This window comes from Chrysemys picta, chromosome 1, assembly GCF_011386835.1.
Source record: "Chrysemys picta bellii isolate R12L10 chromosome 1, ASM1138683v2, whole genome shotgun sequence".
NCBI lineage: Eukaryota > Metazoa > Chordata > Testudines > Emydidae > Chrysemys > Chrysemys picta.
Genome location: NC_088791.1, coordinates 349,856,463 through 349,871,474, shown reverse-complemented (window position 1 = coordinate 349,871,474; position 15,012 = coordinate 349,856,463). Strand labels below are relative to the sequence as shown.

The window sequence follows — 15,012 nt, the reverse complement described above, 5'->3', positions numbered from 1 at the left end:
TTTACAGGAATGAAATACCAAGTACTAACAGGTCCTTTAACTTAGCCGGGAAAGGTATAACAAGGACCAATGGCTGGAAACTGAAGCCTGAGAAATTAAATTTGGAAATGAAGCACATATTTTTAATTGTGTTGGTGATTAACCAGGGGAACAAACTCTCAAAGGACGTTGTGGATTCTCCTGATATCTCCAAACCCATATTAGATGCTTTCCTAAATGATACGCTTTAGAGGAACAGAAGTGATGCTTTAGTCAAATACAAGTCATTGGGCTCAATATGGGGGTAAACCGGGAGAAATTCTCCAGGAGGTCAGACTCGATAATCTAATGTGCCCTTCTTTCCTTAAATTCTATGAATCTATGATTTTTGTCTTGAGGGAATTTCTATTTTGGATGGAACTGGAAAAAGTTGCTACTCTGAATGCTTATAATCACTCAACAAGAATATATGCTGGCCTAGGAGACTCAAGATGGTCACAGTAAAACCGGGATATATGGTCTCTTTCTCCTGTAAACCAGATCCTTTCCCATCATGAGAGGAATCTCACAATTTAATCATGACAGGTGTGGAGAAAGTACATAGGGAAGTGTTATTTACTCCTTCTCATAACACAAGAACTAGGGGTCACCGAATGAAACTAATAGGCAGCAGGTTTCAAACAACAAAAGGAAGATAAAAGCTTATCACCAAGTAGCACTGATTGGACACTTGAGACTCTTACTTGTGACCAGAGCTATACAATCACCCCCAGCCTCCTTAAAATGAGTGGGTTTATTAGGAAACAGACCTAGCCCAACTTACATTCTTTTGGGAAGCCAAGGAGCTCTTGGGGCCCAGCCTAGTTTCCCTGTGTCTCTGAGAGCATCTTCCCATGTGTTTGCCCCTTTCTTGTGGAAGCAGCCTTTGCTGAAACCTGTGTGAGCCTGGGCCCAGTCACCATAGTGTTCAGCCACGACTGTGCTACAGGGCCTAGGTGTGAAGCTGACCTTTGCCCTCAGACTGCTTTCTCCCAGCCAGACCACCAAAGATGAGGCCCCCTGGCCATTGAGCCGTAGTTTGGCAGTTAGACCCATTTAGTATCATTGACTGTGACTGTGCTGAAACTCCCGGCGTCCCTGTGACACTCCAACATTACCCTCAGAAATCCACTACTTAACCCTCACTGTCACCCCTACATCTGTAACAGATACCAAGGGGATGAAGTCTTCCCAGAAGCAGCTGTCACAGAACGCTGTGATAAGAAGCCTTTTATAGACCAATGTCAGAGGTGTTGCTCTGTGGAACCCTGACACAGCCCTGATCTTAGGGTCTCTAACCGCATTGAATGTACAGTAACTCCTCACTCAATGTTGTAGTTATGTTCCTGAAAAATGCGACTTTAAGCAAAACAATGTTAAGCGAATCCAATTTCCCCATAAGAATTAATGTAAATGAGGGGGTTAGGTTCCAAGGAAATTTTTTTCATCTGAGAAAAGACTATCTTATATATATATATATATATATATATATATATATATATACAAACACACGCACAAACACAAAGTATAAGTTTTAAACAAACAATTTAATACTGGTATACAGTGATGACTGTGAAGCTTGGTTGAGGTGGAGGAGTCAGAAGGTGGGATATTTCCCTTACTGCTAAATGATGAACTAGCAATTGGCTGAGCCCTCAAGGGTTAACTCTCTCACTCTACAAGACAGCAGGAATGGAGGGAGAGATGCGCAATTCTCTTAAGTACACTGCCTTGTTAATTAGATCAGCTTGCTGAGAGGCAGCTTCTGCAAGCTCCCTCCGTCCTGAGTCCTAGTCTGTCCTCCCTGCTCTATGGAAGATGGGGAAAGCGGGGTGCAGGAGCAGGAGGAGGGGAACACTATGACATTAGCCCCCCTCTTCTTTCCCCCCCCCCCCCCACACAGTAAGCAGGAGTCTCAGGGAGCAGCTCCAAGGCAGAGGGCAGGAGCAGCACATGGCCGTGGGGGGAGGGACACAGCTGAACTGCAGGCAGCTGCTGCACAGGGAACATAGGGGAGCGGGGAGCTGATAGGGGGCTGCCGGTCCACCCTGGTTCCAAGCCCCCACCAGCTAGCTGCAATGGGCTGCTCTTCCTGCAAGCAGTAGACAAAGCCGTTGGCTGCCAAAGGACATTAGAAGGGAGCATTCTGTATATATATATATATATATATATATATATTTAAGAGTAGGTTAGATAAATGTCTATCAGGGATGGTCTAGACAGTATTTGGTCCTGCCATGAGGGCAGGGGACTGGACTCAATGACCTCTCGAGGTCCCTTCCAGTCCTAGAGTCTATGAATCTATGAATCTATTACACAACTTTAAACGAGCATGTTCCCTAATTGATCAGCAACGTAACAACGAAACAACGTTAACCGGGATGACTTTAAGTGAGGAGTTACTTTATTTATCTTCGCACCACCGCTGTGAGGCAGGGCAAGGCTATTATCCACCTGTGCAGAGACATCCAATGGCTTGGCCACAGTCACGCACAACCTGGGAATCAAAACCGAGCTGTCTGGAGTTACCGAGCAGTTCAGAACAGGACCAGCCTTCCAGACACCTGAGCAGTGACAGGCCCAGTTGCATTCTCTGCTGTGTCAGCAGAGCTCCCCCAGTGCTGCACAGAGCCGGATGGCAAGAAGCCAGTTACAAGGATTTGATTCGCTGGCCTGTTTTCCCCCTGCCCCTGTAGAGTTTACAGCAGTCTGGGGGTTGGGCTGACATCCACCCATTGGTAACGACCTCCAAGAGCTCAGCCCACTCTGCCCAAATCCGTGTGGATGGGGTCCACCCCAGAGTGCCCCCTAGGGGTCTGAGGTAGCTCTGCAGGCACCCTGCCCTTCCCTCTAAGGTTCTTGCAATGACTTACTCTCAGCCCGGGTGTGACGTTATGAGTATAATATAATATCTCATTGAAAGGTAACAGGGCCAGAAAGAGTTAATTAACTCACAGACTGATCTGACCCATGGCTGACCTGTAGAGACTGCTTAGGAAGATAGGTAAATGAATAGAGCTTTGAAATGTAAGTCTGTATTGTTAGAGATCTCAAGGATAGATGTTTGCTCAGGTCTTGTGATGTAAGCAAACAAGTCTTGTCTATTGCTATAGCTTTAATTCAAAGATAAAAAAAGGAATATTAACATTTATGATGATACTTGAGTGAAATAGTATTGTCGTGGAAAAAGTCACCCACACATTGATTTTAGTTCACAGACTCAAGCCTGAGGCCAGTTTATTGCAATACATACCAACGCGTTGGGGTGGCAGTCCGAAAACTACCACCCCTCGCACAGCACGCAGGCTGCCTTTATTCCGTCAAACCGCAAGCATAGTACAAATAATATGTCATTCATGCGAAAATAAGAGTAGGGGTCTGTCCCTTTTTCCCGGTAGCTCCCTCATTATTTACGAGAATTGGGTGCCTATTGGGTGGGGGGGTTTCTTGGTGGTTTCCGACATGGGTGGTACTTGGCACCAGTTGGAGTGTTGTTCTCATCAGGTAACATACTGTTGTTTCCAGGGTTCTATGGTTAAGGGCATAGGGGTTTATTATGGGATGGCCAAAGATGATATATGATTGGCTGGTTGGCAGATAGCTGGAACTATAGGGGAAGTTGACCTTTACTAGAAGCAATTTCTTCATATAGGCGGTTATTATGTTTTATAAACAAGTGGTTATCATGTTTTTACAGACAGGCAGTTATCATGTATTTCATAAACAAGCAGTTATTCTGTTGCTAAGGCCTATTGCATTGCTTCCTTCCCCTCCCTCCTCTGGTCATAGCCCATGACCGTATTTGGCAGGGAATTGTGAAGCTTAGTTTTGTTCAGGCCCTGGCCTGTACGGTTCTATGTAAAGGCCGTCTGTATAGTCAGCTTCTGTCAGAGGGCCTAAATTTGGGCCTTCGGTGTTACTTTGGCTGTCATAAAGAAGGCCACCTAGCTCTTTTTCCCCACAGTATTATTGTCTATACATCTCTTTGAAGGTTGTGGTAACCTGTATCTGAACTGTTTAATGGATAAATTATCCTGTGCTAATTGCCAGGATGTTTAGAAGAAGGAAAGTTAAGCCTATTGTTTTCTCAGGCCAAAAGATTGCTGGAAATGTATAAAAACCTAGGGACATGATCCTACTTCATCTCAGATCTGCTTTGGGTTTCAAGAGGGGGAAACCTTAAGCCACAAGGATTATGATCCCCAGTCACTGACTGGAGCCACCCTGAATATGGACATTGGACTACAACCCATGGACTATTTCTAAAAGGACTTTTGTCAACTACAAGCTCATCTCTGTTATGTATCTGAACCTCAAGAATTGAATTCAAGTCTGTCTGTATATTGATCTTTTAACCAACACTCTCTCTCTTTTCTTTTTAAATAAATTTTAGTTTAGTTAATAAGAATTGGCTATAAGCGTGTATTTTGGGTAGGATCTAAGTTATAATTGGACCTGGGTATGTGGCTGACCCTTTGGGATTGGAAGAACCTTTTCTTTTATATGATGAGATAAGATTTTCAGTAATCATCATCGTATCTGACAGGTGTGTGTGGATGGAGGCCTGAGGCTGGGCACTTTAAGGGAACTGCGTTGTTTGGACTTCTGAGTAACCAGTGAGGTACTACAGAAGCTGTTTTGGTAAATCTAAGTATTGGAATATCCAGCAGCGTTTGGGGGTTTGTCTGCCCCGTTTTGTTTGCAGTTCACCCTAATTGAGTGACCTCGGCTGGCTCCCACGGGCAGCACTGTCACGCTGGGATACTTACAACAAGAGACCCCTTTGTGGGGTCACATTAATTTAGTCTTATCAAAAACACAAGGTCTCCTACCCTCCAGCCCCAGCCTCCTCCTTTACTCAGGATCAGCCCCACTGTCCTGATTGCTGCGGTCAGCATTGGTTCAGACCCTATTCCCCTTTGTCAACTGAAGCCCTGTCTCCTGCCCCATATCTTCTCACTAAGCCCTGCCTCTTGCTCCTTCACTTTCCCCGAGGCTCCTTCTCCCAGCCAGACCAGAGTCAGGGCAAGGTAAGAGCTGCCCTGGAAGTACAGGTTGCTGTGGGGAGCCCCAGAGTCTCCACATTCCCTGACTTGTAAACCCTGGGGGATAAAATGTGGAGGGTGTGGGGCACCTCACTGTGGCTCTGGTTCCCTGGGCAGCTCTTACCAAGGCCTGGCTCTGGCTTCCAGCCTGGAAAGGGGGCAGAGTCTCGGGTAAAGGGGAATAGTAGAGGTGTGGTCTTCAGGGAAGAGATGGGGCAAAGGAAAGGGCCTCAGGGGAAGAGGTTCCAGGATGGAATATGTGGTCATGGCCATCGCTTGTGTTTTTCCTCTCCCATGTTGCCAGCACTGGAGCCAGGTGATGAACTGACCCTTCACTTGACAAATGCCCTGATTATCCTCTCACGAAGGTGTTTGCTTTTCACGCTGTACACGATTGGGTTCATCAGGGGCGGGACCAGCAGGTAGACGTAGCCCAGGATAATCTGAAGCAAGTGAGTAGAGCTATTTCCGAATCTGTGTATCAAAGCCAGGCCAATGTCTGATATGTAGAAGAGCACGACAGAGCAGAGGTGGGAGACGCAGGTGTTCAGGGCCCTGAGGCACTCTTTGTGGGATGCAACACTCAGCACTGTTTTGACGATCATCACATAAGAGAGGAAGATGAGGAGCGAGTCCAACCCCACCGTGGAGATTTTACCCAACAAGCCATAGATGCTGTTCACTGAGATGTCTGAACAAGCCGCCTTCATGACATCCTGGTGCATGCAGTAGGAATGGGAGAGAACATTGTCTCGACAGTATTGGAACCGTTTCAGGAGAATGGGGAGTGGGAGTATTACGGCCACCGATGTTAGAACAGCCACCAGTCCCATCTTGGCTATCCTCAGTGGAGTTAAGATGGAGGTATATCTTAGTGGGTTACAGATGGCGATGAAGCGGTCAAAGGCCATCAACAAGAGCACGGAGGATTCCATTTTTGAAAGCGAGTGGATGAAGAACAACTGGGCAAAACAGGCATTGAGGCTGATTCCCCTAGAGTTAAACAAGTATATGCCCAGTATTGTCGGCATGGTGGCTATCGATAAGCCAAGGTCCGTGACGGCCAACATGAAAAGGAAAATATACATGGGCTCATGGAGGGTTGGATCTGTTTTTATAATGAACAGAATAATTGAATTTCCTACTATTGAAATAACATATATGAAGCAGAAGGGGATAGAGATCCAGATATGGACGTCTTCCAGCCCAGGTATCCCGGTGAGAAGGAACACTACAGAGTTGAATTTGGTGTCATTGACAGCTGACATAATATACTGGGCAGGTCCAGGGATTTTTGAACTTTCCTTCCTGAAAGGAAAAGGAACAGGAGACTAGATGATATTTAGCGAGACATCTTTCTGCTCTTAGTGCAAATCTAATGACAGGTTTCAGGGTAGCAGCCGTGTTAGTCTGTATCCTCAAAAAGAACAGGAGTACTTGTGGCACCTTAGAGACTAACAAATTTATTAGAGCATAAGCTTTCGTGGGCTACAACCCACTTCTTCGGATGCATATCAAAAAGCTTATGCTCTAATAAATTTGTTAGTCTCTAAGGTGCCACAAGTACTCCTGTTCTTTTTAGTGCAAATCTAGAGATTCCCAGGACCTCAAGGAAAAACAGCAAAAACATGGTCTTGGAATTAGACCACCAATAGGAAGATGGGCACTGTCAGACAAGCACAGACCTACAGCCTGTCTAGCCCAGTATCCAGTGGCCAGTACGAGATGCTGCAAAGGAAGATGGAGGAAGCCCTGCAATAGGGAACTAAGAGATACCCTGATCCCAGGGAAAGTTTTACCCTGACACCTAGTAATTAGACATATTTTGTCGTGTAAATCAGGAAGGTTTACAGCCCTTACAAGACATTTTTAAAAAAAATTCTCAGTATTGTAATTGGATTTCCTAATTACCCATTTAAATATCCCATCTCTCTGTGAATCCTGAGAAGCTCTTGGCCCCATTGATATCTTCTGGCTTGGAGTTCCACAGCCTACTTGAGCATGGTGTGATTTTACAATTGTGACCTTCACACAGACACCCTTTCTGTCCCTCCACTTCTGAGTGTCCCCCATTGTATCATGACTTCTACAAACACATGGCAAGTGCATGGTGAAGACGATCATTGTATTTATCTGCCCTGCATTGAAGCTATTTATAAACGTGTTTCATTGGCTCATATATATACTTTTTATTTTCTCCACTCCTGAGACTTCAAATTATTCCACTGTCTCTTTCCAGCACATGGGATAAATTCTTAATGACAGATTCTTAATTACATAATAGTGACTTCAACTGGGTTGCTCCAGATTTACATGTGTAAATTCAGTCAGAACCGGGCTCTATTAACTGTCCCTTACCATGTCCTCCCAGTGATACACTCTAACCCCCAAGAATCCCTCCAAGGGAAGCTGAAGTGCTTTGCCAGGCCAATGTTAACTGAATCCTGAGCATTCGATCTTCCTCACAGGACCTGCCTCCTCTCCCCATGCAAGGGTCTAGATACTTGACAAGTTTCAAGCTAACACAGACAGTTACTTTGGCTGGGCAGGGGAGGGATTGGCGTCACGGGTGAATATGCAAACACTAGGTTTGCTCTAATATCCATGCTCATGTAAGATGTGATGGGCATAAATTACTTACAACTAATATAACACTCCCCTTTCCTGCACCTCAGCAATAACTTTTTGGACAGACTTGCAGTGTTATCTGTGAGGGATTCTGTTCATGACCCTGAATGTAAGTGTTAGAAACAGCTTCTGGTCAGTTACCAGGGGATACTATTATACAACTGTTCACTGCACAAAGAGTTATTAGCACAAACCATTGCAAAAAGTATGTGGAGAACTTCTGAAATACTTTCTAAAGTAAAAGCCATTAAGCAGTAAATTTTCCACTGCTGCTTGCTGTAGAGATTCCAACAACTCTGCTTCTGGCTTTCAATATACAGGCATGTTATGAAAGTTTGGTTTGTAATATTTGTATTACAGTGAAAAGTTTTGGCATAACATTTCCACATCTGTAGTTTAGCACACACATATCAACCGATTCTTTCCCCTCACCTCTTCTTTCAGAGATGATTTCTCAGGTTACAGTGGGACTTAAAATGTAGCATCTGTCACCTGGATTTCTTCAGAATCTGAAAAGATCCCAGCATCTCAGCCCTCATTCAGTCGCTTGTCAGCAAACAGAAGTCTAGTAGCTCCTCTGTTCCTGGGTTATTAGCTGACTGGTTCTCCTCAGGTTCTGTTCTGCCAGTCTGTAGCCTGTACCTGGAGTGGTAACAGGCAGTGGGATTGGTATATAAAATATTCATTCCCTGAGCTTTCACTCTCTAGTACATAGTAACCCCAGCACCTGTTATTCAGGCATGAGTAGGGTTTGCAGGAAGTGGATTTCAAAGTCAAATACAGGAGTATTCGTGGAAATGGAACTTCATTTCACATGTGAAAGTTGTCTATTGCTCTCGCTCTCTCGCTCTTTGACTGTCTGTGTCTTGTATTCATAAAATACATAGCATCTGGGAACAGCATTGTGACAGACATGGAGCTGAGCTGCCATTAACTGTGTATGTTAAACCCAGTTCTGGGGATGTTTGCTGTAGAGCTATATAGGGTTAACATTTGGGATGATTATGTTATGGCTGTATTGGGTGAAACCAGTATGGATCTTCCTAGTTTAACAGCAGGAGGCTGGAAAATAAGTAAGAAGGGAAGCAACAGCTCAAGAAAAGCCATCGCTCAGTCAGCACCGCAGGGGGTCGAGAGACAACACCGGAGCTACAAGCTGGGAAGAGCCTATTTCCGGGCTCCAGCCACGTTACACAGCTTGTTTTGCCAGCACTGGGAGTTTGTCCAGAGATGGGGCAGTTGTTACTGAGAACCTCTTCAGATTGACAGGCACAGACACCCCTGGGAAGTCTTAAGGCCCTCAGCCTGCCTGGGTCCCCGTCAGAGGAGTAGGGTTTGGGGTCAGAGACGTGTACAGACTGCTGTTTTAAAACCCTCTTGTTCTCCCATGTTACGCTTCATTCTTAATATTCAGATTAAACAGTATTTTGGTTCTAGAAGGCTGGCTAGTAACTCGTCTGACCACTAGCCACAGACTCCCAAAGGGAAGAACCACCGGTGCCGAACCCACTCAGACTTGCTGAGCAAGCACAGTTGACCCAGAGTGTGCTGTAGCCAAGGGCCCAGTCTGCGGGTGGGAGCATCACAGGATTCCACCCTATGAGGGGGAAGACTGCAAGGCCTGACATCTGGCACTCAAAGACCAGAGAGGGGACAGAGATGCTGGTAGCCCTGGAACTCTGATGGGTATCTACAGCATAGAAATGCAGGAGCCCTCTGCCAGTCAGGAAACGGAAATATGCCCTATTGCAGCTGGTACCACAGAGCAACACAGCTCTGAATTCCTGTGATGACAATCGAGCCAGAGTATAAAACCTTTGAAAACGCATTTGCTGATTAAACTTCTCTGGGAAAATAAACCCGAGATGATTTTGGAACTAGTCACTGATATTCTGTGGGGTCTCTTCTCACTCAGCCCCTGGCAGGATCGGGCCCAGAGCACACGGCACCTCTAGAAATGGGACCCCTTGTGAAATCCTGACTTGGGGCATCGGAGTTTTAACATTCTGAGCTCGCTTTGAATATCAGATTTTTGTGCAACTTGAGTAACTCACGGAGCAGCATGGGCAGATGTAGGGGAGAGGTTCCCAAGCTACCTAGCCCTGCCTGCCCTCCATCCCCTGTTACTGAATCACCCTGACAGCCCTCTGCCGCTGCACAGAACATCTGCAAATGGAAACAGTTTGCAGCCTTTCCCCTTCACTGCACATTTTAAAGGTAGTGAAATCTGCCAACATACCCAGTTCCTTCAAAAGGGGAACTGCTGACACCGGAAGTCTTCACCCAAGAGGACAAGGAGCTATCGGAGATGTTGTATAGGCAGCAGCTAGTATCGGTTCAGATATGGAGGCAACTGTGTATATGAAGCATGTTTGCACATTCCCTTGGGGGCCACTTGGCCATGAGGGAATCTCAGCTGCTTGGCTTTGTGTGCACCAGCTTTAACCCCGTCATGGCCAATGGCAAACTGCAGGAGGCCAAATCACAGGGGACGTGGGGTGATGCTAGTCAACCGGACTGCAGCACCAGCCCTGCTGCAGGCCCTATTCCTGGAATCCGGGCTCGTCATCACTGTTTGCATTATTCAGATTAGTCACATGTCTACCTTGGGGGTGGCCTAGTGGTAACGATGAGGCTGTCACTGCTGTAAGGTTGCTGAAAAAAAATAAAACAGAATAATAATAATAGTAATAAAATAGGACCAGATTTCTCCCAAGCATTACAAACCCAGGTGCCGGCCAGGGAAGGGAGATTCCACAAGGCTCCTTACAGGGAAACTTCCCTCAGTTAGTTCAAGGCGGGGAGGTCCCTTCCCTTCTCCTTAAGCAATAAGCAGGGGGACCCAGGATCCTGGGATCCCCAAAGTGAGGTACAGATCTCAGTGATCCACTGGTAGCTAGGCCACCCACCCACAATCTTTGTGCTTCCACAACTGCTCTAGGACCCTCTCTTGCTCTCTGCTAGCACAGGTTCATCAGTGATGTGCTACCAGGGCCTGTCACTGTAGCCACTGCCCGCACGATGTGTTGAAGAGACATTGCCCAGGGTGGAGGAGGCTGCACAGAGATGGGAGGGTTGGTTAGAGTAGCTGAGGGGCACAATACCTCAGCCATAGATATGTCAGGAGGTTTTGACCTTTCCATCCCCAGGGTGCCGCCATAGACTCCATCAGTGCCACCTTCATTTATGATACGAGGACGAGGCAGATGAAAAGCCTCCATTTCTCTTGGGGATCCAGGCAGCTGCAGCTGGGCAGCATCATAGCAGCTGAGCTTTCAGAGAACAATGATCCATTTTCCGTGAAAACTCACCCCATGCGCCTCTGTCCCTTGTGCTACAGGACCACACCTCTAGGTGGCAGCACTAGCCCTGCATCAGCCTCCCACACTGAGCAGGCCCTTAGGATTACCATATTTCCCAAAGAGAAATCACGCGAAGGTGCCCCACCATGTGAGGTTGCCGCCCGTTGCTGGAACCCTATAGGGACCCACTCAGGTCTGAGGAGGCTGTCACTGTAGGCTGGGACACTGCCCCCATCCCAGCTCTGCTTTACCCATCTGGGGGCCTGGCATTACTTCATGGGACAGGGCTTAAAAGAGTGACATATGGTCACCCTACCACGGGTGTCTGCTAGGGTGGCTACACCAGCTCTATAACAAAGGGAGCTCCTGGAAAAGGCTTCTCTTCAGCAGCCCATCCATCAGAGGATTTAAGAACAGAAGAATGGTCATATTGATTCAGACGAATGGTCCATCTAGCTCAGCGTCCTGTCTTCTGACAGTGGCCAGTGCAGATGCTTCAGAGGGAATGAACAGAACAGGGCAATTATTGCGTGATCCATCTCCCGTCATCTGCTCCCATCTTCTAGCAGTCAGAGGTTTAGAGACGCCTGGGGCATGGTGTTGCATCCCAGACCATCTTGCCACAAATAGCCACAGATGTACCTATCCTCCTTAAACTTACCTAGTTCTGTTTTTGACCCAGTTATACTCCTGGCCCTCACAACATCCCCGGCAATGACTTCCACAGGCTGACTGTGCATCGTGTGAAGAAGGACTTTCTTTTATTTGTTTTAAACGTGCTGCCTATTAACTTCATGGGTGACCCCTGGTTAGTGTGTTTTGTGAAGGGATAAATAACACTTCCTGATTCACTTTCTCCACACCACACATAATTTTATAGACTTCTATCATATCCTCACTTCGTCTTCTCTTTTGCAAGCTGAGAAGTCCCAATCTTTTGAATCTCTCCTCATATGGAGACTGTTACATACCCCTAAACATTTTTTTGTTGCCCATCTCTGTACCTACTCCAATTCTAACATATCTTTTTTTGAGATGGGGTGATCAGAACTGCACGCTGTATTCAAGATGTGGGCATATCATGGATTTATATAGAGTCAATGGGTTATTTTCTGTTTTCTTATCTATGTCTTTCTTAATGGTTCCTAACATTCTGTTCGCTTTTTTGACTGCTGCTGCACAACGACTGGATGTTTTCAGAGAACAATCCACAATGATGCCAAGATCTCTTTCTTGAGTGGTAACAGCTCATTTAGACCCCATCATTTTGTATGTATAGTTGGGATTATGTTTTCTAATGTGTATTGCTTTGCAGGTCTTAACACTGAATTTCATCTACCATTTTGTTGCCCACTCACCAACTTTTGTGAGATTGCGTTGTAACTCTTCATAATCTGATTTTTTCTTAAATATATTCAGTAATTTTGTTTCATTTGCAAATGTTGCCACCTCACAGTTAATCTCTTTTTCCAGATAATTTATGAATATGTTGAACAACACTCGTTCCAATACAGGCCCCAGAAAGATGCCACTGTTTACCTGTCTCCATTTTGCAAACTGACCATTTATTGCTACCCTTTGCTTCCTATCTTTTAACCTGTTAGTGATCCATGAGAGAATCTCCCTTCTTCTCCCATGACTGCTAATAGAGTTCTAATAGATTGGTGAGGCACGATTTCCCTTTGAAAAGCTGTGTTGATTATTCCCCAACAGATCGTGTTCATCTGTGTATCTGATCATTCTGGTCTTCACTATAGTTTCAACCATAGTTTCCAGTTGTAAGGAATACGGTTTTGGCACAGAGAGCCGACATGACAGTGACTGGCTCGCAGAGTCACTTGGTGCCTGAGGCACAGCTCAGAGGGTCTTTCCTCATGTTTAGGCATGAGACATGCACACGCAGTTAAGCAAGGCTGTGCACATGTTTACTAGAAAGGGGTGTGATCAAAGCCCTGCTCCAAATGCCTGCTGCTAACTCTCATTGGGATCCAAACAACCCCCTTCCTCAGATCCAGCTATCCCCAAACTTGGTGATGTTGGAAATGTGGATGCAGGGTGTGAGGTCTATCTGCAGCACTAGAGCGGCTCTCAGTGTCCATGGAGAGAGAGGGGGATCAGGATCAGAGGCAGGGGCAGCCCAGCAGGGCTCTGCTCGGCCAGGCAATGTTCCCCAGATCCTTCACGCTCTGAAAACACGTCCTGATTCTTCCTCTTACTGCCGAGCTGCAGGAGGGGCACAGAACTCCCTCCTCAAAGGGGGCTGTGCTAATGACAGGCCTCATCCCCAAGGGGTGTTGGGAAGAGTTCAGGTTCTCCACCCAGTGTTCCAAACCATCCTTATGAAGCACACAGAGCTGAAATCTCTCTATGGCACTTAGCAATATCCCCACTTACTGTAGCATCCGAGCACCTGTCAATCTGTAACATATTTATCAGTACAACACACCGTGCAGTAGGGCCATGCTATTAACACCACTGGGCAGATCCCAAGGCCAGAAGGCACCACTGTGATCACCTAGTCTGACCCCCTGCACAGCACAGGCCAGAGTCCTGCCAAAAAATAAGTCCTAAAGCAGAGATGTTAGAACTACATCCTGCCTTGATTTAACAATTGTCAGTGATGGAGAATCTACCACGGCCCTTGGTAAATTTTTCCAATGGTTAAATACCCCCATTGTTAAAAAAAAAATTACACATTCATTCCGATCTTAATGTGTGTAGCTTCATCTGCCAGCCAGTGGATCCTGTTATAACTTTCTCGGATAGATTGAAGAGCCCATTGTTAAACGTTTGTTCCTCATGCAGCTACTTACAGACTGTGACCAAGTCGCCCCTTCCCCTTCTCTTCATTAAGCTAAGTAGATTGAGCTCCTTTAGTCTATCAGTAGAAGGCAGATTTTCTAATCCTTTAATCATTCTCGTGGCTCTTCTCTGGACTCTTTCCATTGTATCAATGTCCTTCTCGAACTGTAGACACCAGAACTGGACACAATATCCCAGCAGTGGTCGCACCAGTGCCAAACAAGAGAGGTAAAATAACCTCCCTGCTCCTACTCAAGATCCCCCTGGTTGTACGTCCTGGATTGGTGGTTTTTTTGGCTATAGTGTGGCACTACGGGCTCATGTTCAGCTTATTATCCACTATGACCCCAAAGTGTTCAGAGTCCCTGCTTCCCTGGATTCGGTTCCCCATCCAATATCGATTTCCTGTATCCCTTCTGCCTAGAGGTACACCTTTACATTGAGACGTATTAAAACACATGTTGCTGTGGGACCGATGGAGTAAGTGAGTTGCCCAAGGTCACAGAAGAAGTCTGTGGAAGAGCCTGGAAGTGAAGCCAGTTCCTCTGAGTCCCAGGCCAGCACTTTAACCCCTGAACCATCCTTCCTCTATGGGGCTAGTGGCTGGGGAGGGAGCAGCTGGTGGCTCAGCATGTTGAGATTACCCGAAACTCAGGGAAATACACTCCTGTGACATCACTAAACAGGAACCCAAGAACAATTCCTTTTCCAGATGATAACGCTGAGTCATGCTTTCTCTTGAATCTATTGAGGGACAAATTCATCGGCCAGGGCACAGAGCAGGGCCATAGTGGACAAGCAACTCCATATGAGCTCCCAGTGTGATGCAAAATGGGCTATATGACCCATAAGGACATGAGACTGAAAGGGACCTCCTGGGTCCATAAGCCCAGTCCCCCTTTATGACAGGCAAGCCCGACATATCGCCCAGTGCATAAACCTGTCAAGCTCTATCTTCAAATGTTGTTTCCCCCACTTTGGGGGAGGGGGGGGGGGCAGCTGTTCCAGAACCTTCCTACTTTAAAGGTCAGAAACCAACTTCTCATTTCCAGCCTCAGTTTCATTTTGGCCAGTTTGTCCCCATTTGTTCTTGTGTTAATGCTGTCCTTTAGCTTCAGGAGCTTGTCTCCCTCCCTGGTGTTTCCCACTCCCCCGACCCAATGTATTTATAGAGCAATCTGATCCCCGTGCACCCTGTATTGTCTTATGCTGAACAG

At 46.4% G+C, this 15,012-nt stretch overlaps 1 protein-coding gene across 1 annotated transcript; it reads right to left on the bottom strand.

Annotated features, from left to right (window-relative positions):
• Positions 1 to 5,395: 5,395 nt before the first annotated feature.
• On the bottom strand, positions 5,396 to 6,331 carry LOC101937414 (olfactory receptor 51G2-like). The gene has a single exon (XM_005311415.2). The coding sequence runs from the start codon at positions 6,329 to 6,331 to the stop codon at positions 5,396 to 5,398; it is 936 nt and encodes a 311-aa protein (XP_005311472.2).
• Between the last annotated feature and the right edge of the window lie 8,681 nt (positions 6,332 to 15,012).

Coding starts and splice junctions, on each gene's coding strand:
- LOC101937414 (XM_005311415.2), bottom strand. CDS start 6,331: ATGTCAGCTGTCAATGACACCAAATTCAACTCTGTAGTGTTCCTTCTC.